Genomic DNA, 27,398 nt, shown 5'->3' with positions numbered 1-27,398 from the left:
GTTATTGCAACATAATCTGACAAACCTTTTAATATCACAGTGAAAAAAAACAAAAAATTTACAGCAGACTGAGGTGCCTAAAAATAGTCCACGCGACTATCGAGATCTCAGGATCAATTTCCGAATCAGGCAAATTGGGAATAAAACAATCTACATGATCTGGACAACGACAGCGAAGTTAAAAGCGGTAAAAATGATAAAAAAAAACTTAATAACATTAAAAATAAACCACAAAAATTCACACGCAAAAAAATCCCCAAAACCAAAACCTATAAAACAATCTATAACAAAACACAAGATAAAATCATGTGTTATCACCAAATACACAGCAGTAGCTTGTTTACAAAAGAACACAAACGACTGTTTGTTCTGCACACCAGAAAATCCTTAGCAAACTATATGCTATAACTTAAAGCAGTAACGATAAGACATTACCTCATTACTCTGAGAATGGTACATTGGAACACGCGTAATATTAGTCAACAACTGGACGTGCGGTTCGAAATTTCTACAAAATGGTGACGGCAAGGAGTGAGGCGCAAGAGACTGGGGTGAAGGAAGAGATACCTCATGATCATCTCTTCAAGGTCACTGGCCTTTCGTCTACCAATTTGGAGAAGCTGGCTCAAGGTATGTACGCATCCGAAACCTATTAAACTCATTTGATATTTATTTCAAACAAACGATTAACAAATTTTAATATAACCTAGCATTGATCAAGGGTCTGTTCCCTCAGTGAAGGAGAAGTTAGGCATTGCATACACCACCCTAATTTAGTGAGGGTTGGAGACTTAATAACTTCATATATGATTTAAAATAATTGTGCAAAAAACGAATCATCAATCCAACTGCAATCCAAGTATTATACCGCATTAGGTGATAAAAATATTTTGTATCCGTTGTCGAATGATGAATTATTTTTGTCCATTTTAACGGTAAAAGAAAACGTCGGTATATAGCCTGATAGTTTCTTTCAACAGTTCTTATAGAGATACGAAGTCTCCAACCCACACTTTCCAATCTTATTGGAATAGCGAGCTAGCCTCTATCTAATCCAAGGAAGAGATCCTTGCCAAAAACTGGGATAGTAATGCAATAGTATCGAAATTGATACCTACAAAATATAAATATTTCATTTACAATTACAATTTACATTTCTATTTATATTTCATTTTAAATCGACAAATTAGTGTGTAATTACAAACAAAGCCATGAAATCAATTTTCAATGCAAGCAACATAATAGAACCTAACATTATCATTAATAGCATTTTTATATAACCATTCCCATGAAACATTTCTTTCTTTCGACCTTTAATAATAAAACCATAGTTTTGTTTGAAATATAAAAATTGATTTATTATAAAAAGCATTTAATTCACTTGCGATGTTCTTAAATTTGTTTTAATTAAGCGCAAGCTGAATTATATACATGTCTTCTTCTTATCCTACCGACCTGAAGTTTCATATAGTGATTAAGCCTGAATTTGATTATTTTTAGCTTGTTTAAAATATATTTTTGTTCTGTTAATTTATTAACGACCTGCCTCCGTGACGCAGTGGATTAGGTCACCACGCCGCTACCAATGGGAGGTCGTGGGTTCGATTCCCACGCGGGACAATTATTTGTGCAATCCACAAATAATTGTTTCGGGTCTGGATGTACTTTGTGTCCGTTGTTGGTATGTTTGTAAAAGTCCCCGCGACACAAGAGCAATACTTAGTGCGGGAGTTTTCTAAAAAAAAAGTGTTCACGTATAATTACTAGTAGTTAATCAAAGGATTAGTGTGCAAGGATTCGCAGTATCCACTGATGCCATAATTAATCCTTCTATAGGCACAGTGACGGTGACGCCTAACGGAAAACTACAAGGCAACTTATATTTATCTTTTATCGTCAATGAAAATATTGTGCGACGAGATTTTTTATTAGTCGTACTTTAATAAGTGTTTGGCAATCTGTGACAAAATGCATGTTTTTGTTAATTCTAAATTTCAATTCAATTATATTATTATGTTTGTTAGTTCATATTCTACTATCTATCGTACATTTATTCAAGCAGTGATTTCGGCTTCAAAGTTCTAGATTATTGGAAAAAAAATTTGCTTGGTAACCAATCCATAAAGAACACATTTTATACACATTGTCTTTTAAAAAAACTTTGTAACGCGTCTTGCAACTTATGCACTTATACTGGTACGTATTATGAACATAATCAAGACATTGGTTGTTTAACAATTTACATCAATCAGATAACATTAATATGAGTTTAAGAACAGCTCTTCTTTGTATCAATGAATAAACCTTTCTTTCAGTAAATCAAATGATATTATGCGTCATCAAATCAAAGGTAGAGATAATTTATAGGAACGTAGGTATTATAAGCAGATTTTGATATGAGATTTCAATATCAGAATGCAAGCCTGGATAATCCCGACTTCACAATAATTCAATTAATGATTTGACTTGTAAAATAAAAGTTGTAGACCTATTCCAATCAGTGATTTGTAAAATAGTTGCTCAATTTCTGCGCAAAATCAACATCAAGAAATAAATTCTAATGTAAAATAAACTCATGTTTAAGTAAAATAATCAATTAATATTAATGAGTAATTTAAGTAAATATCAATGAATCGATGTATGAAAAATTCTTCCGTTGCTGACTGACTGACTGACTGATGGACAACGCACAGCCAAAACTACTGAGCGATTCCTTAGGAAGTGTAGAGGAGCACTAAGAGGGTTAATTTCTGAACATTCCCCTAGTTTTCCAATAAAACAATTTACTTTGATATGTACTTTGTTTAATTTGGTATATCAGCACTCAACATAAACATATATCTCAACAAGGCTACTCAAAATAAGATCTCAAAGTCCGTCTCAATCGGAAACTCATTTTGCAAGTCCTCGCACCTGTGGCACTAACATTCATCAGAATTGGACAAGGGTAATAAAATCAAGGAGCGATATTTAAGCTCAACTCACACAGATCCAGCGTAAAAATGCTACATTTTGCGCAGTTAACAGTTAACATGATCTTGCCTCAATAGCTGGTCGCATGTGGTAGGTTCAAAACCCAGCGCATATATTTATTGTGGGATAAGTACGTATTAAAAGGGGTATTTTTGTATAGGTACCTCATAGTATCTGTTGACAAAATCTGTAAAGGAAACTGATCAGCGCCTCTAGCGTGTTTTTGAGAAACTGTAATTTCATGTATTTTTTAAAATTTCGATTCTTGATAGTACTGAGAAAAGAATAGCGTTGCGGAAGCGCGATTTTCTGTAATTATCGACTATTTACAATCGGCTAACTATTGACAAATTTTGTATGAAAACCTGATCAGCTGCCGCCTCTAGCAGATGCGTTAGGAACTAAAACGTTAGTACATTTTAAATGTCAAACTCTCGATACTCTGTAATATAAAAAAGAAATAGCGCTACAGATGACCATGTGTGAGTTGTCCAAAGATATTTATTTATATTTATTAAAGAGCGACATTAACGTAAGTCCCAAAGCGCGGAGATGTTGGCTTGGGTCCAGGATTTCAGGTTAAAACCAGACTAGTGCGAGACTTGTTTGTGTTATTGATGCGTATTGGCATATTTTAGCTGGCTTACTCGGTTTTATTGGGTTTGTTTTAATTCACGACAATTTTCAATATCGTGATGACTTGCATCTGAAAATTGTTAACTGTTTTTCAAAATTATTTAACGACTAGCTGACCCGCGCAACTTCGCTTGCGTCACATAAAAGAGAATGGGTGAATTTTTTCCCCGTTTTTGTAACATTTTTTACTGGTACTCTGCTCCTTTTGGCCGTAGCGTGATGATATATAACCTATAGCCTTTCTTAATATATGGGCTATCTAACACTGAAATAATTTTTCAAATCGAACCAGTAGTTTCTGAGATTACCGCGTTCAAACAAACAAACAAACTCTTCAGCTTTATAATATTAGTATAGATTTGTGGATCCTTGTAAATTTTTATATTAGTGATACAATAATCTCTCTTAAAGTCCTTATTCAGAAGTGCAGTATGATTTGGCCTTCAATCATCAATCATCTAATACGCGACTTTGTATTCTTTCAAGATCTGTTTTGAAGAATTATTAGGAAAGCAAGTTTTTACGATTATCTTCACAGTCAGAACATGTGAAAATAATTTTTGAGGCACATTATATTCAAAATTTCTTTTATGAGAATCGGACATGCGGCAATAGGAGTTACTCAATTCGTTGACTATAAATGTTTACCAACGTAAGAGTCCCCTAATATTCAGAATTTTCAAAAACCTTTACACGAAAGTATTAATAAAATAAAGTACAAAAGTTTTGTAAACAGTACGATCACATGCCTCATTGCATGTCTTTAACTCTTAAGTTCAACAATATTAATCAATTACTAGTTTTCATTATATAACAACACAAGTTTGTTAATAAGTGTCCTAGTGATGGTACTGAAACGATTCTCGCATTTGTATATAATAAAAGTCCCGTGGTACTAAATTAATTTCAACTGCTTCGAATGTGTTAAATGAACATCACATTTTTGTAAGCATTTAATATTGATAAATACTTCTGCTTCCTAAGTAACAATTAATAATTTTTTGCCAATACTACCATGCAAGCAGTTAGGCAGACATACTAGTCTGGGGGGGCTACCATGTATCTCAGTTGACAATTATTTGTAATCCACTATGATGTACATTGTTTAACTTTTGTTCCTTAGATTATAGTTACGTCAAAGCAGAAATGTACTGAATAGTGATCTGATGATCACTATGATGATGATGACAGTATTTGACTTACACTAGCTGTCAACTGAGATACGTGGTACACATACTAGACTGCTACTTTCTTATCAATCAACTAAAATATGGACTCACAGTTTCCGTGATATGACACTTTAAATCTCTTAAATAATCTTGAGAGATTTGATACCTAACACTCTGTACAATACAAAAATGGAAACAATGAAAGAAATTCTAAACAATTATTTCTTTTTTAAACAAATTAGACTGAAATAACATTTATTTACATATCTAACTCGTAATGTACAAAGAATATACATTAACGTAAACAAAAATACAAAACTTTACACTAATCTAGCTTTAATTGATAAGTCTAGAAAACACAGGCATTTCTATTTCCTAAATATATATTCTTCTTTGCAGCAACTACTTCTAATCACTTGTATAAATAGTTACCAAAAACATGGTCCACATCACTAGTACAAACGACTTCAATTAATTTTAATACTGTGTTGAATGAGGCAATACGTTGACAGTTCTTTATTGTACATCGCTCATGACAGACTGACAAACATCGTCTTTATAAAATGTCTACGAAGTTGAAAAGTAGTTGAGTAATCTTTATATTATTTTAAAGTACTATTTCAAACGCTTTTTTCATATTTTCTGTAAAGTTATTCATTTTTGTGTTTGTCTCTATAAAATCTTGTATTTCAAACTTTCTTTCATTCATTTATAAGTTAACTTCATTCTATTCTTTCAGCCTATTAAGATCTATTTTATCTTCTATCAAACTCCCTTTCAAATCGTCGATATTCCATTTAGTTTTTAGTGCCTCTAACCCCTCTTATTCATAAACACTATCTGTTTTCTCTTTTTCACTTTGCTAAGCTTATTCATAAACACTATCTGTTTTCTCTTTTTCACTTTGCTAAGGAGTGGAAGAAACAAAACACTTTATAAGCTTTTCATAACTTCATATGTTTTTATGAATAAGAGGGTAACTGTTGTGTTTTCAAATAATAATCAACTTGACTGTGCTGTTCCACTGCACAGCGACCTCATGTTTTATGCTCTCTCAGGTTTTTCTCAGAATAAATAAATTAACCCATTAATGTCCCACAGCTGGGCAAGGGTCTCCTCCCGTAATGAGGGAGGGGTTAAGGCCTTGAGACCCCCACGCTGGCCACTTGTGGTTTGGGGACTTCATCTACTCCTACTTTCAGAATCATAATAGCCTTTCTACCTTCCAGAGCCCGAACCTTCAGACTTCGAGGAAGCAATCGCGGCGACCGGCTATGGCAAGTTCAACATCGCTCTCATGCTGTGCTCGCTGCCTGCCTTCTGGAGCTCCGTCTCCGTCACCAGCTCCACCTCGTACATCTTCACGAGGGCACAGTGTGATATGGGACTGAGCTTGCTGGATATGGGCACTGTTACTGCTATGACTTATGGAGGTAAGGACTGCAATTGAATTGTTTTTGAGCCAGTCAGTATTCATAATATTATTATTGCATCGACCGTGGTCACGGGCTGACTGATGGGTAAACAAATAAGGTATCCTAACCTCTAATTTTATAAATATATAAAATCAATCAATCATATTGTATTTTGTAGCTGCCTATAGCGCCATTCTCTACAGTCGGTACTTACGGTAGTTTGACATTAAAAGTGTACTGTGGAAATAGTTCCTACGGCGCCCGCTAGAGGCGTCCACCGATCAGTTTTTCGTACAAAATTTATCAACAGCCGGCCGGTATGGTCGATTGTCGATATTGTTAGAGAATTGTGCTAGTAGAGTAATAGTACAACCTGAGTAACAAGTCAATAAATCCTAGGTTCACAAGCGTCTAGACGTCCAATTCGATGTACCATTATTGTATGTATGTCAAATGGTATTGCGTGATCGCGTACTAGATATGTTTGTCCCTGAAAACAAAACAAAAATGATTTATTTTGTATTAAAAACTTTCACTATATAATAGCAAACAACTTGTAAAACAAGCCCAGCTGATACAACTTAATATTAGAATTACATATATTATAATGCCAAAGTTTAAGACCCCGTGTCGAAAAACTAGTATAATCCCTAACACCACACAAAATTTTTAAATTATAGACACCAAATCTAAAAGCCATCAACCACATCTTTAATCCTTAATCAAAAGGCGCTTCTGTGGCGCAGTAGCTAAGTTCACCACGCTGCTACCATCGCGATGGGAGGTCGTGGGTTCGATTCCCACACCTAACAATTATTTGTGCGATCCACACATTGTATATTGTCTTGTACTCTTATAACTGCACGTTTGGCGCAGTGGTTAAAGTGGTCACCTCGCCGCAAAAACCGCAGCGCCGCGTGCGGCGGATTCGAATCCAACCTGGGGCAAATATTAGTGTGATGAGCAAGAGTATTTGTTCTGAGTCTGGTTCTCAATTTATCTATACAAGTATGTTTATCAGTTATTTGGTTACCATAGTACAAGCTCTGCTTAGTTTCGAATCAAATGACCGTGTGTGAGTGGTCCCATGATATATTTATTTATCATTATTATTATTTATTAACTACAATCTCGATCCCAGACACACCCCCATACAACAGAGTATCAACAAAGATGACGTCACGTCACATGTTGCATCGTCATCAAACATGGCCACTACAGTGTACTATTCCACTCGGCTAATAAATAACGCGATTATGAACATGTGTATCACAATAACAGTTCTATTGTCTTTAATTACGATCTAATTATTACGATGCGGAAGTCTTGTTTGTTTGTTACTGAGAAAGGATTGTCAAAACTTTAGGTCCCAAATTAACTGATGTAAAAGTGAATCCTTGATAAAAAGTGGCTATATCAAAACCTTTTACCATAACTTTTTATTAATCTCGCAAAATTTGTAATTCTGTAATTTCCTAAAATTGAAGGAGCATTATGGTTTAAATGTCGATTATGTGTATTTAGATTTGTAGATCCTTTGTTGGAGAGTTCATAACAATAAGTAAATAAATAAAATTTACCGGTTGGATTTACGATGAAATTTAGTTAGGTATTAGTAGCTTTTGTCGTAGTTTAATGGATTGATATAGGATAAGCGGAATAATTTTAGAACAAAATTTAATTGAAATTAATTAAATTCCACTAATTTAATAATCTATAATGCAATCTGTTATCTAACCACGATTATAAAAAAATATTAATAAAAAATAAAGTTAATAATGATAAATAAGCGCCTTTTTAACATGGTGAAAGAACTCTACTTAATTCTACTAGCAAAAACGATGACGCAAAACCCACAATTAACCATTCCTAAAAACACTATCTGTAAACGAAAACAGTTACTTAGCAACGAACAAAGTCACCAACGACCTAAATATGTATATTTACATAAAACAAACAGACACAGGCAAAACAAAGATCAAATCAATATCAAATAAAATAACTCTTGAACATACAAACGTTGGAATCGTTTTCATATTTCTTAGTGAACCTTCCGTTAACACTTATAGATAAGATTCTGATTACTTTTGCAGTCGGGAAAGTAAATATACTTTAGCTATTTATATTTTTTTCCTATTACTTTTGTTTAGTGAACAAATATTGACACGAAAGTAGTATGTTTCAGAATGGACCTAAAGTCATACCTTGTGAAACACCTAAATATTTTTGAGTATTATTTCAGTTACGAAGATTTTTCTTTATATTTCTTAGGTGTTATGTAATTTCCTTAATCTTCAGTTTCATTCGGATATTGTAAAATATATTTTGAACGATAACAATAAAATACTTTTTATTTATTAATAGCATCGGCCCGTGAATTTTGTTAAAATCAGTGTCAATCTTATTTTTCAGATTTGTTTGAATCGGTGCATCTTTTATTTTCTTTTTATCTTCATATTCAGATAGTTTTCCTTTCTCTTGATCTACTTTAAACTATTCCACATCATCAAGACTATCAGTAACATATTCAAACATGCAAGTAACAATTAATAATATCTTTACATAATTATGACGTCACAATATCAATATTTGAGTGGAAACTGTTTTACAAAGTACACAATGTGATAGAAATCAGATGTGTTTGCGTACATATGTATTATGTACTTGTGTATTTAAGTACACAGTGATTTTGTGTTTGTTTAGTGCAGACAGGTGTCTTAAACGTTTATTGGCAGTACGATGTGTTTGTTTGTGATCTGATTTATTGTTCTAATTCTTCGCGTGTTCTGATTTTTCTGCTCTTGCTTTTTATTCTTCTTTATTTTAAGTTTATTTATTATGTCAAGTGTCGAGTCAATATTTTGCATCCAAATAATTGCTTTTGGTCCCACCAGTATTCAGGAATTAATAAAATCTTAATCTGTCCAAATATTACAGTTGGTCAACGGTAGGTTTTAGAATTTCATGATCAGATTATGTAAGACAAAATCCTACCTTGACTACGCCGTGTCAAAAATATTTTTCAAGATTTTTTGCTTTTCACAATATAAGTCACATGTAGAGATTTTATGAGTGCTATAGAAACATAAATCATCTTTTAGAAATCTATAAGTAGCAACAAAATAATATAGTAGCGATTAAACCATTAAACACTCACGTGAATTTGTCTCCAACAAAAGGGCAGGCAATTAAAATTAATTTCTTAAATGACTTCATAAGAATCTTCATCATAAAAACACACGATGATCACGCGATCCCATTTAGTAGCAAACTAACAAACATTGTGCTCATGACTGTACATCAATATTTGCACACACACTATATAGAAATGATTTAAAATGTTAAACAAATTTGGTGTAATAAAGTCACCCCGTTGTGCTGATTGTCAGTCGGCATTGTAAATATTAATTTAATAATAAAACTAGTGCAACGGTATGAGAAAGATATAAGAGACAGGCCCACGCAGCTTCACTTAAACGTATTTTTGTAGTATAAAAACTTGTTGGAAAATAGCTTATTTCTGACTTCGGATCAAGTATCTCCAAGCTAACACGAAAGTTAGCTGTCAAGGCGTAACACATTAGATCCTACTAATATTATCAATGCGAAAGTTTGTAAATTTGGATAGTATGTTTGTCACTCTTTCATTAAAAACTACTTGATAGATTTCAATGAAATTTGGTTCACCTTTAGCTTAAAATCCAGATTAACACAAAGGATCATAACTTTTAAACTCTCGCGTTGCATGTTTAATGTATAATAGAATACGGGAATTAACGCGAACACGCATTTTACCTTAAAATGCCTGACGTTTCGGCGCAGGTTGCACTCGCCGTGGTCCCAGGCTGACTGAAAGTCACTTAACGCGAACAGGCATTTTAAGGTAAAATGCGTGTTCGCCCTTATTCCCGTATTCTATTATACATTAACAAAGTTGCAGAATCGTCACAATTATCTTAGTGTATATTTATATTTATTTATTATTGTATATATCTCATATTTTATAGTATCTATATTTATTTTTTATATATCATAAGTAATATTTATTATGTTCTACTATATAAAAATAAGTCGGGTTTTCCTTCCTGACGCTATAACTCCAGAACGCACGAACCGATTTCCACGGTTTTGGATTCGTTGGAAAGGTCTCGAGCTCCGCGAGGTTTATAGCAAAGAAAATTCAGGAAAAAATTCAACAGAAAGGCGAAAAAACAGAGAAAATCATTTTTCTCATACAGCGCCATCTCTGATACATAGCATGTACTACATACCAATATTTGTATCGTATTTCTTTTAATATTTTTATTTGACAGCTACTCATTGTAGATGGTGCCGGTGCGTGATATATTGTTTGACAGAGAATTTCATGTGAAAAAACGGTATTGTGTTCAAAAAAGTAAAAAATATAAGTTATTCGTTTCCTAACATTTTAATTGGAAACCAGTTACGTGTATTGTGCAGATTTTTATTCGATTTCAACAGCAGGCATTTTGTCTTTAAGGTGGTAAGTTAAACTGTGTAAATTATGTGGATCGTGCATTTGAGGTTAAATTCACTACTCTGTCCATAGTCCAAAATGCCTAGAGGACGACGTGCGAACATCGGCCGCCGCACAAGACATGCAAGCCAGCAACAAGTGTATTCACAGAACTTAAGCGAAGTAAGACAAAATATAATAAGAGAAAATGCCCGATTAAGACAGCGCGTGAGCACACGAAGATCATTGGCATCATACAATCGCTTGGCATTCCAATATGATCCCACTGCGAACTACAGTAATGATGAAAATTTAGATATTGGACCAATGACGACTGTATGCCGATATTGTAATGCGTTAAAGTTTAAAAGAGAAACGGCTGGATTGTGTTGCGCAAGTGGAAAAGTCAAACTGGATCCATTACTTACACCACCACAGCCACTGAAACAATTGTTCGATGGAAGTGATCACGATTCCAACCATTTTCTTCAACACATCCTTGAATACAATAACTGCTTTCGCATGACTTCCTTTGGAGCTAATATCATTCGAGAAGGCGGCTTTATGCCGACTTGCAAGGTAAAAGATACAACACACAGAACCAATCACTCACACTAACAAAATGAATTGCAACAATAAAAACTACATATACACCAAACACTACACCATCACACGATCAGAAGTTACACCGTATTCTTCAACAAATGATTGTTTGCAATTACAGATACAAGGACAAATATATCATTTGCATGGTTCAATGGTGCCATCACCGGATGAGCCGCATCAATTTCTGCAAATATATTTTATTTCGTCGATGGTGGATCAGCTGAATGTGCGTTGCAATATACAGGGAACACAACAGTTAAAGAGACGAATTATAGAAAAGTTGCAAGCATTTTTTCACGCTAATAACGCTGTGGTTAATATGTTCAAAACAGCATTGGAACAAATGCCATCGGATACGCACAAATTTGTCATAAGAGCGGATTGTACCCCAACAGGTGAACACGTACGAAGATTCAATGCACCCACCGTTAATGATGTTGCTGCAATTATTGTTGGCGATCCAACTAAATCGCGAGACATTGTCGTTCAGCGAAGAAGCAATATCATGCATCGTGTAAACGAGACACATCGTTTGTACGATGCGTTACAATATCCAATCATTTATTGGCAAGGGCAAGACGGATACGACATCACGTTGAAGATGGTCGATCCAATTACAGGTAAAATATTCACACACTAATTATATTGCTATTATTGGTTTCTATTAACAATTCATTTAATTTTGCATTTTCAGGTGTATCAACGAATAAAAATCTAAGCGCAATGAATTACTATGCGTATCGTTTGATGATTCGTACACATGAGGAGAATGTCATTCTGAAGTGCCGTCGGCTATTCCAGCAATTCGCTGTCGACATGTATGTCAAAGTCGAGACCGAACGTTTAGCGTTCATCCGATACAATCAGGCAAAGCTACGATCTGAGGACTATATACACTTGCGTGATGCTATTCATTCAGATGGCGATGTTCAGAATGTTGGACGTCTGACGATTCTTCCATCATCATATATCGGAAGCCCACGCCACATGCACGAATACGCTCAAGACGCTATGACGTACGTGCGAAATTATGGAACTCCGGATTTGTTTATTACGTTCACTTGCAATCCGAAGTGGATGGAAATTGAACGTGAGATGGAACCGGGACAAAAACCGCAAGATCGCCATGACATAATCGCCAGAGTATTTCAGCAAAAACTCAAGGTTATGATGGATGTGCTTACTAAGTATCGAGTTTTTGGTGACACACGTTGTTATATGTACTCGGTGGAATGGCAGAAGCGTGGACTACCGCATGCTCATATCCTAATTTGGTTGCTGAACAAATTACATTCAAATGAAGTGGATGACATCATATCAGCTGAAATTCCTGATCCAGTCACTGATCCCCATCTACACGACATTGTGACGACGCAGATGGTGCATGGACCGTGCGGTGCTTTGAATCCATTATCGCCTTGCATGGCTGATGGAAAGTGCACAAAACGATATCCGCGACCGTTAGTTGCTGAAACAGTCACAGGGCACGATGGATATCCAGTTTATCGTCGGCGTTCAAAAGAAGATAATGGTCGAACTATTAAAGTCAAAGTTCAAAATCAAGAGATTGAGATCGGAAATGAATTCATTGTACCATATTGCCCGCTGCTATCACGAATTTTCGAAACACATGCAAACGTTGAGAGTTGTCATTCGGCCAAATCAATCAAATATTTGTGCAAGTACGTCACAAAAGGCAGCGACATGGCTGTGTTTGGTATTGCGTCGGAAAATGCGAATGACGAAATCAGCAACTTCCAAATGGGCAGATACGTCAGTACTAATGAAGCACTGTGGCGATTATTGTCATTTCAAATTCATGAAAGATATCCCACAGTTGTACATTTAGCAGTGCATTTGGAAAATGGCCAAAGAGTTTACTTCACTGAGGCTAATGCCGCACAACGAGCTGAGAGACCACCATCGACAACATTGACTAGCTTCTTTTCAATGTGTGAAACAGATCCATTCGCAGCGACGCTGATGTACGTTGAAATGCCCAAGTATTACACTTGGAATCAATCAACAAAGAAATTCCAACGTCGCAAACAAGGCACCCCAGTTCCAGATTGGCCACAGGTGTTTTCCTCTGATGCACTAGGTCGTATGTATACTGTTCATCCTAGAAATGATGAATGTTTTTATTTGCGACTGCTGTTGGTAAATGTACGTGGACCAAAATCATTTGCGCATTTGAAAACTGTGAATGGCCACCAATGCCAAACATATCGAGAAGCATGTCAACTATTGGGTTTGCTGGAGAACGATTCTCATTGGGATTTAACACTTGCCGATTCAGTTGTTTCATCAAATGCGTACCAAATACGAACGCTGTTCGCAATTATCATCACCACATGTTTTCCTTCACAACCAATGCAGTTATGGAACAAATACAAAGACGACATATGTGAAGATATCTTGCATCGTTTGCGCATTCAAACGAATAATCCTGACATGCAAATAACCGATGAAATCTACAATGAAGGATTGATTCTGATTGAGGATCAATGCTTGACTATTGCAAACAAGCTACTGATTGAAGTAGGAATGATTGCGCCAAATCGATCGATGCACGATGCATTCAACCAAGAATTAAATCGAGAGCTGCAATACAATGTTGATACATTTCAGGAATTTGTTCAAAATAATGTGCCGTTACTGAATGAACAGCAAAAACAAGTATACGAAACATTAATACAAGCGGTGGACAATAATACTGGTGGTCTATTCTTCCTGGACGCACCTGGAGGGACAGGGAAAACATTTGTCATTTCATTGATTTTGGCCACTATTCGATCAAGATGTGACATAGCTTTGGCGTTAGCATCATCTGGAATTGCGGCGACTCTTCTAGATGGCGGTCGTACTGCACATTCTGCGCTTAAGTTGCCACTCAATTTAAACACAATTGATACTCCAACATGCAATATTTCCCGATCCAGTGCAATGGCAAAATTGTTGATGCAATGCAAGCTCATTGTTTGGGATGAGTGCACAATGGCACATAAGAAATCACTTGAAGCACTTAACTTGACACTGAAGGATCTTCGGCGAAATAACAACATCTTTGGCGGCTTGATGATATTGTTGGCAGGCGATTTCAGGCAGACTTTGCCAGTAATTCCCCGTGGAACGCCTGCAGATGAATTGAATGCTTGCCTGAAGGCATCACCTTTATGGAATAACGTAAAAACATTATCGCTAACCATTAATATGAGAGTTCAACTTCAAAATGATCAAAGTGCTGCACAATTTTCCAAACAATTGTTAGCTGTTGGAAATGGAAAAGTCCCAGTTGATGCGACATCTGGATTAATTACTCTTACCAACGACTTTTGTCGATTTGTAGACTCTCAATTAGCTCTTATTGAAAATGTTTTTCCAAACATTAGTGAGAATTATCAGAATTATGCTTGGTTAAGTGAACGAGCAATTCTTGCCGCAAAGAATAATGATGTACACGCACTGAATTTCACCATTCAATCAAAAATAGCAGGCGATTTGGTGACATACAAATCCGTTGATTCTATAACAAATCTCGATGAAGTAGTAAATTATCCGACGGAGTTTTTGAACTCTCTGGAGTTACCAGGATTTCCACCACATAACTTGCAACTCAAAGTTGGTACAGTTATTATGATATTGCGTAATTTGAATCCACCGCGACTTTGCAACGGTACTCGACTTGCGGTAAAAAGACTTATGTCGAATTTGATTGAGGCAACCATCATTAACGGAAAGTACGCAGGTGAAAATGTATGTATTCCTCGAATACCAATGATTCCGACCGATCTTCCGTTTGACTTCAAACGATTACAATTTCCAGTTCGCCTTGCGTTCGCAATGACAATTAACAAGTCGCAAGGCCAATCGCTTAGTGTTTGCGGGATAAATTTAGAGAATCATTGTTTTTCACATGGACAGTTATACGTTGCGTGTTCACGAGTTGGTAAACCATCCGCTTTGTTTGTGTTAACGTCAGACCAAAAAACAAAAAATGTGGTTTACCAAAGAGCACTTCAATGAATCTTCGAATAATTTGCGGACACGTATAACGCTTCGATTCAGTATTTACTTTGGATTCACTTTCATATACTTAGAGAAGTTCAACTAAATGACACTTCATTTTTGTATTCAAAATGAATTCATTACTGTTGTGAAATGCAATATTTTTTTCCTTTTCAAATATAAAACATAAAAAAATGTTTCTTCATCTCTTAATCACAAAACGAAATGTTACATAAAACGAAGCCATTTGGTGGCGAAACGGAGTTCGCCGGGTTTGCTAGCAAACTAACTGAACAACTGTTAATAATTAAGTAGTTAAGTTAGTTAGTTAATACTTAGTTGTTTACATCAACTGGGACTTTTCCATTTCCAACAGCTAACAATTGTTTGGAAAATTGTGCAGCACTTTGATCATTTTGAAGTTGAACTCTCATATTAATGGTTAGCGATAATGTTTTTACGTTATTCCATAAAGGTGATGCCTTCAGGCAAGCATTCAATTCATCTGCAGGCGTTCCACGGGGAATTACTGGCAAAGTCTGCCTGAAATCGCCTGCCAACAATATCATCAAGCCGCCAAAGATGTTGTTATTTCGCCGAAGATCCTTCAGTGTCAAGTTAAGTGCTTCAAGTGATTTCTTATGTGCCATTGTGCACTCATCCCAAACAATGAGCTTGCATTGCATCAACAATTTTGCCATTGCACTGGATCGGGAAATATTGCATGTTGGAGTATCAATTGTGTTTAAATTGAGTGGCAACTTAAGCGCAGAATGTGCAGTACGACCGCCATCTAGAAGAGTCGCCGCAATTCCAGATGATGCTAACGCCAAAGCTATGTCACATCTTGATCGAATAGTGGCCAAAATCAATGAAATGACAAATGTTTTCCCTGTCCCTCCAGGTGCGTCCAGGAAGAATAGACCACCAGTATTATTGTCCACCGCTTGTATTAATGTTTCGTATACTTGTTTTTGCTGTTCATTCAGTAACGGCACATTATTTTGAACAAATTCCTGAAATGTATCAACATTGTATTGCAGCTCTCGATTTAATTCTTGGTTGAATGCATCGTGCATCGATCGATTTGGCGCAATCATTCCTACTTCAATCAGTAGCTTGTTTGCAATAGTCAAGCATTGATCCTCAATCAGAATCAATCCTTCATTGTAGATTTCATCGGTTATTTGCATGTCAGGATTATTCGTTTGAATGCGCAAACGATGCAAGATATCTTCACATATGTCGTCTTTGTATTTGTTCCATAACTGCATTGGTTGTGAAGGAAAACATGTGGTGATGATAATTGCGAACAGCGTTCGTATTTGGTACGCATTTGATGAAACAACTGAATCGGCAAGTGTTAAATCCCAATGAGAATCGTTCTCCAGCAAACCCAATAGTTGACATGCTTCTCGATATGTTTGGCATTGGTGGCCATTCACAGTTTTCAAATGCGCAAATGATTTTGGTCCACGTACATTTACCAACAGCAGTCGCAAATAAAAACATTCATCATTTCTAGGATGAACAGTATACATACGACCTAGTGCATCAGAGGAAAACACCTGTGGCCAATCTGGAACTGGGGTGCCTTGTTTGCGACGTTGGAATTTCTTTGTTGATTGATTCCAAGTGTAATACTTGGGCATTTCAACGTACATCAGCGTCGCTGCGAATGGATCTGTTTCACACATTGAAAAGAAGCTAGTCAATGTTGTCGATGGTGGTCTCTCAGCTCGTTGTGCGGCATTAGCCTCAGTGAAGTAAACTCTTTGGCCATTTTCCAAATGCACTGCTAAATGTACAACTGTGGGATATCTTTCATGAATTTGAAATGACAATAATCGCCACAGTGCTTCATTAGTACTGACGTATCTGCCCATTTGGAAGTTGCTGATTTCGTCATTCGCATTTTCCGACGCAATACCAAACACAGCCATGTCGCTGCCTTTTGTGACGTACTTGCACAAATATTTGATTGATTTGGCCGAATGACAACTCTCAACGTTTGCATGTGTTTCGAAAATTCGTGATAGCAGCGGGCAATATGGTACAATGAATTCATTTCCGATCTCAATCTCTTGATTTTGAACTTTGACTTTAATAGTTCGACCATTATCTTCTTTTGAACGCCGACGATAAACTGGATATCCATCGTGCCCTGTGACTGTTTCAGCAACTAACGGTCGCGGATATCGTTTTGTGCACTTTCCATCAGCCATGCAAGGCGATAATGGATTCAAAGCACCGCACGGTCCATGCACCATCTGCGTCGTCACAATGTCGTGTAGATGGGGATCAGTGACTGGATCAGGAATTTCAGCTGATATGATGTCATCCACTTCATTTGAATGTAATTTGTTCAGCAACCAAATTAGGATATGAGCATGCGGTAGTCCACGCTTCTGCCATTCCACCGAGTACATATAACAACGTGTGTCACCAAAAACTCGATACTTAGTAAGCACATCCATCATAACCTTGAGTTTTTGCTGAAATACTCTGGCGATTATGTCATGGCGATCTTGCGGTTTTTGTCCCGGTTCCATCTCACGTTCAATTTCCATCCACTTCGGATTGCAAGTGAACGTAATAAACAAATCCGGAGTTCCATAATTTCGCACGTACGTCATAGCGTCTTGAGCGTATTCGTGCATGTGGCGTGGGCTTCCGATATATGATGATGGAAGAATCGTCAGACGTCCAACATTCTGAACATCGCCATCTGAATGAATAGCATCACGCAAGTGTATATAGTCCTCAGATCGTAGCTTTGCCTGATTGTATCGGATGAACGCTAAACGTTCGGTCTCGACTTTGACATACATGTCGACAGCGAATTGCTGGAATAGCCGACGGCACTTCAGAATGACATTCTCCTCATGTGTACGAATCATCAAACGATACGCATAGTAATTCATTGCGCTTAGATTTTTATTCGTTGATACACCTGAAAATGCAAAATTAAATGAATTGTTAATAGAAACCAATAATAGCAATATAATTAGTGTGTGAATATTTTACCTGTAATTGGATCGACCATCTTCAACGTGATGTCGTATCCGTCTTGCCCTTGCCAATAAATGATTGGATATTGTAACGCATCGTACAAACGATGTGTCTCGTTTACACGATGCATGATATTGCTTCTTCGCTGAACGACAATGTCTCGCGATTTAGTTGGATCGCCAACAATAATTGCAGCAACATCATTAACGGTGGGTGCATTGAATCTTCGTACGTGTTCACCTGTTGGGGTACAATCCGCTCTTATGACAAATTTGTGCGTATCCGATGGCATTTGTTCCAATGCTGTTTTGAACATATTAACCACAGCGTTATTAGCGTGAAAAAATGCTTGCAACTTTTCTATAATTCGTCTCTTTAACTGTTGTGTTCCCTGTATATTGCAACGCACATTCAGCTGATCCACCATCGACGAAATAAAATATATTTGCAGAAATTGATGCGGCTCATCCGGTGATGGCACCATTGAACCATGCAAATGATATATTTGTCCTTGTATCTGTAATTGCAAACAATCATTTGTTGAAGAATACGGTGTAACTTCTGATCGTGTGATGGTGTAGTGTTTGGTGTATATGTAGTTTTTATTGTTGCAATTCATTTTGTTAGTGTGAGTGATTGGTTCTGTGTGTTGTATCTTTTACCTTGCAAGTCGGCATAAAGCCGCCTTCTCGAATGATATTAGCTCCAAAGGAAGTCATGCGAAAGCAGTTATTGTATTCAAGGATGTGTTGAAGAAAATGGTTGGAATCGTGATCACTTCCATCGAACAATTGTTTCAGTGGCTGTGGTGGTGTAAGTAATGGATCCAGTTTGACTTTTCCACTTGCGCAACACAATCCAGCCGTTTCTCTTTTAAACTTTAACGCATTACAATATCGGCATACAGTCGTCATTGGTCCAATATCTAAATTTTCATCATTACTGTAGTTCGCAGTGGGATCATATTGGAATGCCAAGCGATTGTATGATGCCAATGATCTTCGTGTGCTCACGCGCTGTCTTAATCGGGCATTTTCTCTTATTATATTTTGTCTTACTTCGCTTAAGTTCTGTGAATACACTTGTTGCTGGCTTGCATGTCTTGTGCGGCGGCCGATGTTCGCACGTCGTCCTCTAGGCATTTTGGACTATGGACAGAGTAGTGAATTTAACCTCAAATGCACGATCCACATAATTTACACAGTTTAACTTACCACCTTAAAGACAAAATGCCTGCTGTTGAAATCGAATAAAAATCTGCACAATACACGTAACTGGTTTCCAATTAAAATGTTAGGAAACGAATAACTTATATTTTTTACTTTTTTGAACACAATACCGTTTTTTCACATGAAATTCTCTGTCAAACAATATATCACGCACCGGCACCATCTACAATGAGTAGCTGTCAAATAAAAATATTAAAAGAAATACGATACAAATATTGGTATGTAGTACATGCTATGTATCAGAGATGGCGCTGTATGAGAAAAATGATTTTCTCTGTTTTTTCGCCTTTCTGTTGAATTTTTTCCTGAATTTTCTTTGCTATAAACCTCGCGGAGCTCGAGACCTTTCCAACGAATCCAAAACCGTGGAAATCGGTTCGTGCGTTCTGGAGTTATAGCGTCAGGAAGGAAAACCCGACTTATTTTTATATAGTAGATGTACATATTATTTATGTTTATGTATTTACACTCATATCGCTTATTTATCTTATTATTTATTTGTACACTCTTTCTTAACTCACTTTCCTTCCTCTTTTAAACACCTTCGTAATAATCTCTGCATCACCCTAAGGTTGACTGGCAGAAAATGCCCCTGGCATTAAGTCCGCCTTTATACAAATTTGTATATTAAGTTTAAATAAATAAATAAATTAACACAAAGGATATTTTTAAGCCCGGGAAATATTTGTTTGCGCACGAAGACGCGGGCAAAAGCCGATTTCACATAATATTACTAGGTATGAAGATGTCTATCTGTAATGCTTTTACAGCTAAGCTGCTGAAGTTTGTCGTGGGAATGGCTAAAGACACCAAAAATACCAAAATAATCTTCATTATCACAATTATATATTAGCGTTTCTAATTACTGTTTCACCGGTAAAACAAGGAAAATACCTTAGATAACTACTGTTCAAAATATTTTCGTTAAAACAATGAGTCAGAGAATCTTGCACAATAATTTACACTGATAAACTCTGTTTGGCTTTCTTTTCAAAAACAACAACTGCCCACACTGTTTTAAGAGTTGAATCACCTGAAATGTATTGTTTTTATTAACTTATACCTGAAAAATGAATGACACAATGTGTATTTTTTTATAAAAAACATGCATTTTTATTATTTTTTTAGCTACAAACTTACAAATTACGGGCATAAAGTAATAGGTAAAAAAACGAAGTATTAAAAATTACGCTTTTTTTTGTTTAGTGCTAACTTTATATTCACTGCTTATGGCGACACTGGCCCTTTTATACAGTCTTTATACGAAGGAAACGAGAAATGTATATGTTACACTAAGTCCAAATTTGGAAGCAGATGACACTTGGTTGCAACTTAAACAGTTTGCAGGAATTCTTAGCAGGTGTCATACTTTAATCTTCTGTTCTCAAATTGATTTATACATCTAGGTAAGCTGTACGAATAAGTTAATGATGATGTTTCCAGGTATGATATCCTCGGCAATGGTATGGGGTTTCCTGTCAGACACGCTCGGCAGGCGGAAGATCATGGTGTGGGGTTTCTTCTGCTCCGGCCTCGTGGAGGTCGCAGCAGCCCTCAGTCAGAACTTCCCCATGTTACTGGTCACGAGATTTGCTAGCGGATTTCTGTGAGTACCTCTAATCCATCACTCAGTAATGATTTAAGTAGAAACTTTTATATTTATTTTTAGTATGAGTATATCAATTAGCGATCTACAGGTGCTACTGCAACCTCTATAAGTAAGTATAAAATGTCGTAGTTTGAATCGACCCCAGCAAAGTAGCTTAATAAGCACTGTAAACAATAGCAGAAGATATTAGGATAGCTTAACCGTACAGCACATAACTCTACGTGAGACAAAACTTGATATCTATTGTATTTAGACATGTCTGCAAGCAAACTATTGTCATTCAGTTCAATGAATAATGGGTACGAACTAAGCACAAATTCTATTTTATTCTTTTCCAGTTTCAACGGTCCCTTCGCAGTCCTAATCTCGTACATAGCGGAACTCCACCGCACTGAGCTCCGAGCCAGGATCATCCTGCTGACCAGCTTGTTCTACACCATCGCCAGCACGACGCTGCCACTCCTCGCCTGGGCCATCCTCACCAAAGAGTGGGATTTCACACTGTTTAATTCTTTAAGTAAGTTTTTTTACAATTATAATGTTTTATTGAGTGCAAGGTATGAAATATTTACTTCTACTTTCTACTGACATATCTATCGATACTAATATTATAAATGCAAAAGTAACTCTGTCTGTCTGTTCTTACACTCAATCACGCCTTAACTACTGAACCAATTGGCATGAAATTTGGTATGGAGATATTATGTATTATATAGGAGAAAGGACATAGGCTTCTTTTTACCCCGGGAAAATAATGCATTCCCATGGGAAAGTTCGTCGCGGGTAAAAGCTAGTAATCCATATAAAACAAAACAAGAATATATTTTTGGGAAACCAGAATAAAATTATTTAGGCACAACCTTGGTCGTCCGTTTTCTGTGCATTTGTTTCATTATCTTATCAAACCATAGCTTTGCAAAGTACAACCAGGCATGACTTTTAATATTCGAGGAATAGCACACAAAACATTAATTTTCTCCAGGCGACGCGCGCTAACAAACACCACCAAACTGGTGTAATAATTTGTTGTTTTTTTAGTTTAAAAAAACTCCCGCTCTAAGAATTGCTCAGGTGCCGCGGGGACTTTTACAAACATACAAAAAACGGACACAAAGTACAACCTGACCCGAAACAATTATTTACGGAACGCACAAATCATTGTTCCCCTGAAAATCGAACTCACGACCTCCCGACGCAATGGTAGCAGCGTGGTGGCCTTAACCACTGCGCCTCGGAGGCAGTCAAATAATTATAATAAACTGATCAATATATAAAACTAAACTTTACACATACATTTTTTTATATGACAGTTTTAAACATTACTTTCATGTCTTTTCAGCATTCCACTCCTGGAACCTGTTCCTCCTCGCGACGGCGCTGATGCCTCTCCTCACAGGCTTGGTGTTCCTCTGCTTACCTGAGAGCCCCAAGTTCCTCATGTCCAGGGGAAGGAACGAGGAAGCCATGGCAGTCTTTAGGAAGATCTACACTCTTAACACTGGGAAACCTGTTGAAGAGTTTCCGGTGAGTAGCAACTAAGTTTTCTTGTGATAGGCCTGCTTCATACCTATTCCGTTTGGCACATTCGGTTCGGCAATATTTACCGAACAACAAAACCAACTCGACTCACTTATTCGGCTTGTGCCAATCGGGTCCATATATTCGGTTTTGCCCTGCTAGGCCGATTAATAGCGAACCGTATGTTTGTAGCAAGCCTTAAGTGTCTGATAAGTGAAATAACCTATTACAGGATTATGGGTATTATGACAGTAGCTAAAGATTTACTTCAATTTATTTATATTCGTCTTTTGTGTGATTACCAAGATTTACCGCCAAAAAATTTAGCTAAGCCGTTAGATTATCCACCTTTGCCGCTTACTATTTATTAACTTTTAAATTAATAAGCAGACTATAGAGTGATTCACAGTCTTGGTAATTACCAACAGATTTAGTAATTCAGAGACCCTTAATCTAAATATATCAAGTCCTCAAAATAAACGACTTCCTAACGATTTGACCTTAAACATGCTACATATACCCAAAGCTATCTATCATACGCATATAACTCTCAATTTTGCATATTAAAGCGACACGTTCTAAATCAGACGGTACATTTGTTTCTCATTCACGCGATACAATTTAACTCGACATGACCTCAATACAGCAAACGATGAAGGAATACAAGATCCAGAATTTTCATTGACATAACGGCACCTTGGCCTTATTTTTCAAGACTTACGGTGAAAAACAACTGAATTTTGCACTGAAAATATGTTGTGAGATATGAGGTATTGCCATAGTTACAGCTTTTATAAGGCATAGCTTTGAAACACAAATATGGGCTCAGAAAGAAAAAAATGTCTTTTAATACACCTAATGAATAATTATTATTGATATCCATGAGCTGAAGTTTTAGTTGAAACTATTGAATCTTTTAATTAGACGTAAGGCTACGCCTCATAGTTCCAACTTTAAAATAACGAGACTTCAAAATTAGATTCAGAAGCAAAAAAATAGCGCTATGCCTATCCTATAATGTTAGCCTTTTTTCTTAGGCTAAAAAATGCATTACTTTACCATCTTATGTACCTTTTCTTTTATTTTATTATTATGTCGGGGGGAGAAATTCCTTCGGATGCAGAACTTTCTTAGGGGAGAAATGTTGGATTTCCAGTAAAAAACCACCCCGGTAGCTAATCTGAAAAGCTGTCTAATGCCCTCCACCTGTCTCGCCTCATTGAGGCTCTACATGAGAAGCACAGGCCTGCTGAAAAATACTCGAAATTTTTAATAACTATTATACTTCTAGGTAAAAACCCTGGTAGAAGAGAAGAACGACCAGCAGGGCCAAGGACTGGCAGCTCTGAGAGGAGGCTGGGCACAGCTGGCGCCGCTGTTCAAACCACCACATCTTAAGTGGCTGGCCCTCGTCTGTATGATACACCAGGGATGTATGTTTGGGTATGTACTAAATCATTATGATCAATTTAACATGACAATATTATAGCCTAGTAAACGTTTGGGTATGTACTAAAGCACTGTGATCTCTTAAAGTGACTATGGCCTTTTAATCGATCATTGTTTTCTTCCTTGTATAAAGATACCTCAGTTTAAAGTTTCCTTCTAAAGTCTTATTTAATATGGATCTTAAGAATCGCTTTTTTGGAAGCAAAGTATATACAGCAGGCTCAAAACCCGGATTGGCAGGAAAATAGGCCTACATTATTTTTTAAACTAATTATATTGCAAACATAAAACTATTATTGGTACGAATAAAGGCCTACAATAGAATTTCAGAGTACCGATGTTTTTAATAATTCGTCACAAACTACGGTACCTATTAATAAATTAACAATTATTGATAATATAATTATAAAAGAACATTTAATACTCTTTAGCGAATTTCTTTATCTGTTCGATCGTATCTTTAATAGACGATAAAGTCAAAAAATTGCCCCAACTAAAACCATACGACAAAACATTAAAATTCCAATCACACCAAGACAAGACACCATTCTTCTTCCAGCTCCAACACGATCCGTCTCTGGTACCCTCAACTGGCAGCCATGATCGGCTCCGACTCCAAGACTCTGTGCTCGGCCATCGCGCCGGCTAACCAGCCGCTCGGAGACGAGACCTGCGTGCCGATAGCTACGGATATGTTGACGTACCTTCAGAGTGCGGCTGTGGGCGCTGGGTCTGTGCTCACGTATGGGATTGGAGGAATCTTGGTCAATAGGTAAGAAAAAAGTGAAAATTGTGGGCTAAAACAAATAAAGCGATTATATCGACAGAATGCAAAGTGCGTTTTAAATTCTAGTGGTGTACACAATACTTTCTAGAGGAATTTTATTCCAGTTGTAATAAAAAAGAATGTGTTAGATATGATTATTTCTTATAGTTAAATTTTTAGTGGACGTTTCTAAAGTAAAGAGACACTGTGTTTTATTTGACCTAAATATAAAATTACTTGACTATCCTTCATCTAAATAGACAAACGGAAGACTAAACAAGGAAGCTATTGCAAACGGTTAAATAAAGCTTAATTTTAACAAAAATAGTACAAACCAAAAGATAAAAAGAAAGAATTTACCATCAAATTTCCTATTCTCCATAGATGCGGCAAGCGAGTGGTTGCAGGCTTTTGCAACGTGGCCAGTGCGCTGATGATCATCATGATGCCGTTCTTGGGCAACAGCGCGTTTGCCGTGGTTGCCATGGTAACCGCCGCGTTAGCCTTCACTTCGCTTTGCGGAGCTTCGCTGTCCAGTGTCATTGTGGATCTGTTCCCTACGTCTTTAAGGTAATTGTTTGTTTTCCAATGTTTTTTCGAAATTGTTGGATAAATGTGTGTCAAATAGAGCCTCTTATGCGTGGATCATAACTGGCGGGGTATAAAAAATTGAGAATTTAAATCATTAGTGACCCGCAGACTTATGCAGCTGACGATGGCCAGTCTGACACAAATATTCCTTCGCAGACAATTCTTAATTATTATCAAGATAACTCCAATTAGTTGTCGGACTTAAGTTACAAAGCGCAAGGCTTATTAATTAAAGCCAAATTAGATTTTTAAACTTTGGAGACAGTAGACAAACTATTGCTTTTTTACTGACAAACTTTTAGTTCCATTTTGCACCATCTGTAGAAAATAACTTGAGATCTACTTCTATCTTATTGAATCCATACGTTATAATTAATCCTTTAATTCATTTTTCAGAGTAATGGCCATGTCTACGTTTCTAATGTGCGGTAGACTGGGCACTATTACCGGCACGGTCATCTTCCCAGCGCTCATAGAGTACGGATGTCTTCCGCCTTTCCTCACTATTGGAGCTGTTTTAACAGGTAACTAACCCTTTGCAAGAATTTAATGAAAGTATATATAATAATATCTGGCAAAACTAAAAAATGGATTTCCTTGTGAAATCCGGTTACTCCAATAGGCTTAAAATCTGTGAGATTGGAGGTTTCACATTAATGGGTGAATAAGAAAATAAATATTTTTTAAATCAATATACTTTTAGTAATCAGAATGTTACATATATATATATTAATTATTAAAAACCGAATTCACTTGGCTAACCCTCGAAAACAGCGCTACCTCGACCGACAATCAGTGTCAAAATGATGACTTACCGTGTAGTCCATCATACTTAGTAGTACACGCTGTTGAAACTAGATGGCACTGTAATCAATTTTCTAAAATGTTATTTTTGTTACAGTATGCGGATTGGCATGCTTCCTAGTACCGAATACAACACTCAAGAAATTAGAATAAAATATGTTCCAAAATACAAAAGAAAATTATGAATTTTTCTATAAAATACTACAGTTTTTGTAAATAAACTTCCGTCTCGTGTCGTTTGTTTTTGTGATGTAAAAGTAAGGTTATAATTTTTTATTGATACAAAATGTGAGAATAAGTAAAAAAATATACTTTTAGTTAGTACTCTTTAATAATTAGATTTATATACCAGTGCTGGGCACAGGTTTACGATATATGTATGTTTGATAAAATATTTTTTGTAAATATTTTTTTGTGTTCATTCCTTGTTTTGTTCTTTAGTTGTTACTCTGTACTTACCAATTGTAGAATTATATTTTAGTATTAAGGTATGTGAATGAAACGGCTGTATTTTTAAAAATATTCCTCTTTTATTTATAATTTATCATATCCTAATCTCATTCGTCTTCAGTCGAACACAACAATTTACCGGCGAATCAGGGAGAACGATTATAACTACATTATTAAATTTTATTATATTATTTTAGCTTTTTACATATTTTTAAAAATGTATCTTTAAACAGAAACTAAAAAAAAGTTATTTTGCAAGTTATTTTCGTAAACAATAATAATATCGACGATAGAAAAAAATACATCAATTATATAGATAAGTAAAAATCCTGATTATTTTCAATGATTTTGTCGTACATTTTTAAAAACATGTAAAAATATATTTTGTTTAAGGCGCTACATCAGTCTAATGCAATGACTAAACAGCTTTAATCCAAAATATTAATAAATAACTCAAAATTATGCTTTTGTGACTGCAATAGTACATTTTACTGTGATCAAGCTGCCATATCGCATTATGTACATTAATTTTCCAAATTTTCAACTATTTTGAGAAAAAATACAACTTAAAAAAACATACATTTAGAGGACTATAGAAAATTTTCCAGAATTTTTTGTATTTATTTCTGTTAACAATATATTTTCAAGATTGTGCAATATTTCAAATAGGTAGGGCAGTTTTTTTT

General features: G+C 36.1%; 1 protein-coding gene across 1 annotated transcript; it reads left to right on the top strand.

Moving 5' to 3' along the window:
- Positions 1-426: 426 nt before the first annotated feature.
- LOC142976361 (synaptic vesicle glycoprotein 2C-like) lies at positions 427-27,307 on the top strand. The gene is made up of 10 exons (XM_076119643.1): positions 427-630; positions 6,008-6,211; positions 20,969-21,131; positions 21,473-21,651; positions 22,474-22,658; positions 23,944-24,095; positions 24,661-24,873; positions 25,252-25,437; positions 25,855-25,982; positions 26,360-27,307. Exons 1-10 carry the CDS (start codon positions 516-518, stop codon positions 26,413-26,415), a joined length of 1,581 nt encoding a protein of 526 aa, XP_075975758.1. The 5' UTR covers positions 427-515; the 3' UTR covers positions 26,416-27,307.
- The last annotated feature ends 91 nt before the right edge of the window (positions 27,308-27,398 follow it).

This window comes from Anticarsia gemmatalis, chromosome 11 (genome assembly GCF_050436995.1).
Source record: "Anticarsia gemmatalis isolate Benzon Research Colony breed Stoneville strain chromosome 11, ilAntGemm2 primary, whole genome shotgun sequence".
NCBI classification, from domain to species: domain Eukaryota; kingdom Metazoa; phylum Arthropoda; class Insecta; order Lepidoptera; family Erebidae; genus Anticarsia; species Anticarsia gemmatalis.
This window is presented reverse-complemented; position numbering and strand designations above follow the sequence as displayed.